At 46.9% G+C, this 1,128-nt stretch overlaps 1 protein-coding gene across 1 annotated transcript; it reads left to right on the top strand.

The window, feature by feature from the left end:
• Nucleotides 1-1,128, top strand: LOC134654690 (uncharacterized). Its single transcript, XM_063510166.1, has 2 exons — nucleotides 1-128; nucleotides 751-1,128. The coding sequence occupies exons 1-2, from the start codon at nucleotides 15-17 to the stop codon at nucleotides 991-993; spliced, it is 357 nt and encodes a 118-aa protein (XP_063366236.1). The 5' UTR covers nucleotides 1-14; the 3' UTR covers nucleotides 994-1,128.

Below are 1,128 nucleotides of genomic sequence, written 5' to 3'. Positions count from 1 at the left end.
TTTCAGTGCACGTTATGGAGGCGGTGTACCCGCCAGCGGCGTCGGCGCTGGCACGCGGTCGGCGGGCGCGCCGCGGCGGCGTGCGCGCCAGGCATCGCACCATGCCTGTTACCTTCGCGGAGATCAAAGTAATAAAATGCTACCTTTATAATTAAGTAGACACATTGTGATTTTGGAAGATTCTTGCTGTTTTTCCATCAGTTGCTGTGCATGCCTATTATTAAGAACACAATACACCGTCGTAATCCCCCTGTTGCTTACACTGTTCACAATGTAAGAGACCGCGATCGGATAATCATCTTAAGACGATTCTTAAGATGATTATTTTGACTTTCGCTGCATGGCTACTGCACCTAAAGAGGTGCAAAGGCACTTTTGATGATAAGTAAATAAAATACCTACCTAGATTTTAACAACACTAACTAATATGTGTAGCAGATATTTTTGCGTAGGTAATTACATATTAACTCACATTTATAGACGGGTCTAACGCGAAATTTATTCAATTACCTTTATATACCGACGTTTCGACGTTAAACGTCGGTATATAAAGGTAATTGAATAAATTTCGCGTTAGACCCGTCTATAAATGTGAGTTAATATGTGTTCAAAACGCGAAGGTTTTAAATATTATATTGCGTAGGTAAGTTAATAACTTGGAGCTGGGATAAAATGTATTAATATATAATACATACAATCATTTTCCTTGATGATGTAAACATATTTGACAACCTGACTTGTGTTTTCCAGGAAGTGGACGAGGAGAACGAAGAGGAAGCAAGCACAGCGCCGCCATCACGCGGCTCGGTCTCCAGCGAGCGGCGGCGCCCCGACGTGCTGGACGAGCGGCTCGGCCGGCAGTTCCTCGAGTTCCGGCGTCGGCGCAAGCGTGATGCGCTACCCGAACCGCCGGATGAGCCCGCTGCCGCCGCCGCCGCCGAGCTCGCGCCGCCGGCGTCTCGCGCCGGCTCCGAGCCTATGGAGCCGCGCTGATGGCTCGCACTATCGAACTTTAATATTAAGCAGTTACGCTATATGGCCGATATTGACGAGAATCAATTAGTTTGTGGCTGTCTGACATAGTATTTTCATACCCAGTTCCACCGATGTTGAATAGTTATGAATGAC

Source organism: Cydia amplana, chromosome 15 (assembly GCF_948474715.1).
Source record: "Cydia amplana chromosome 15, ilCydAmpl1.1, whole genome shotgun sequence".
Lineage (NCBI taxonomy): Eukaryota > Metazoa > Arthropoda > Insecta > Lepidoptera > Tortricidae > Cydia > Cydia amplana.
This window is presented reverse-complemented; position numbering and strand designations above follow the sequence as displayed.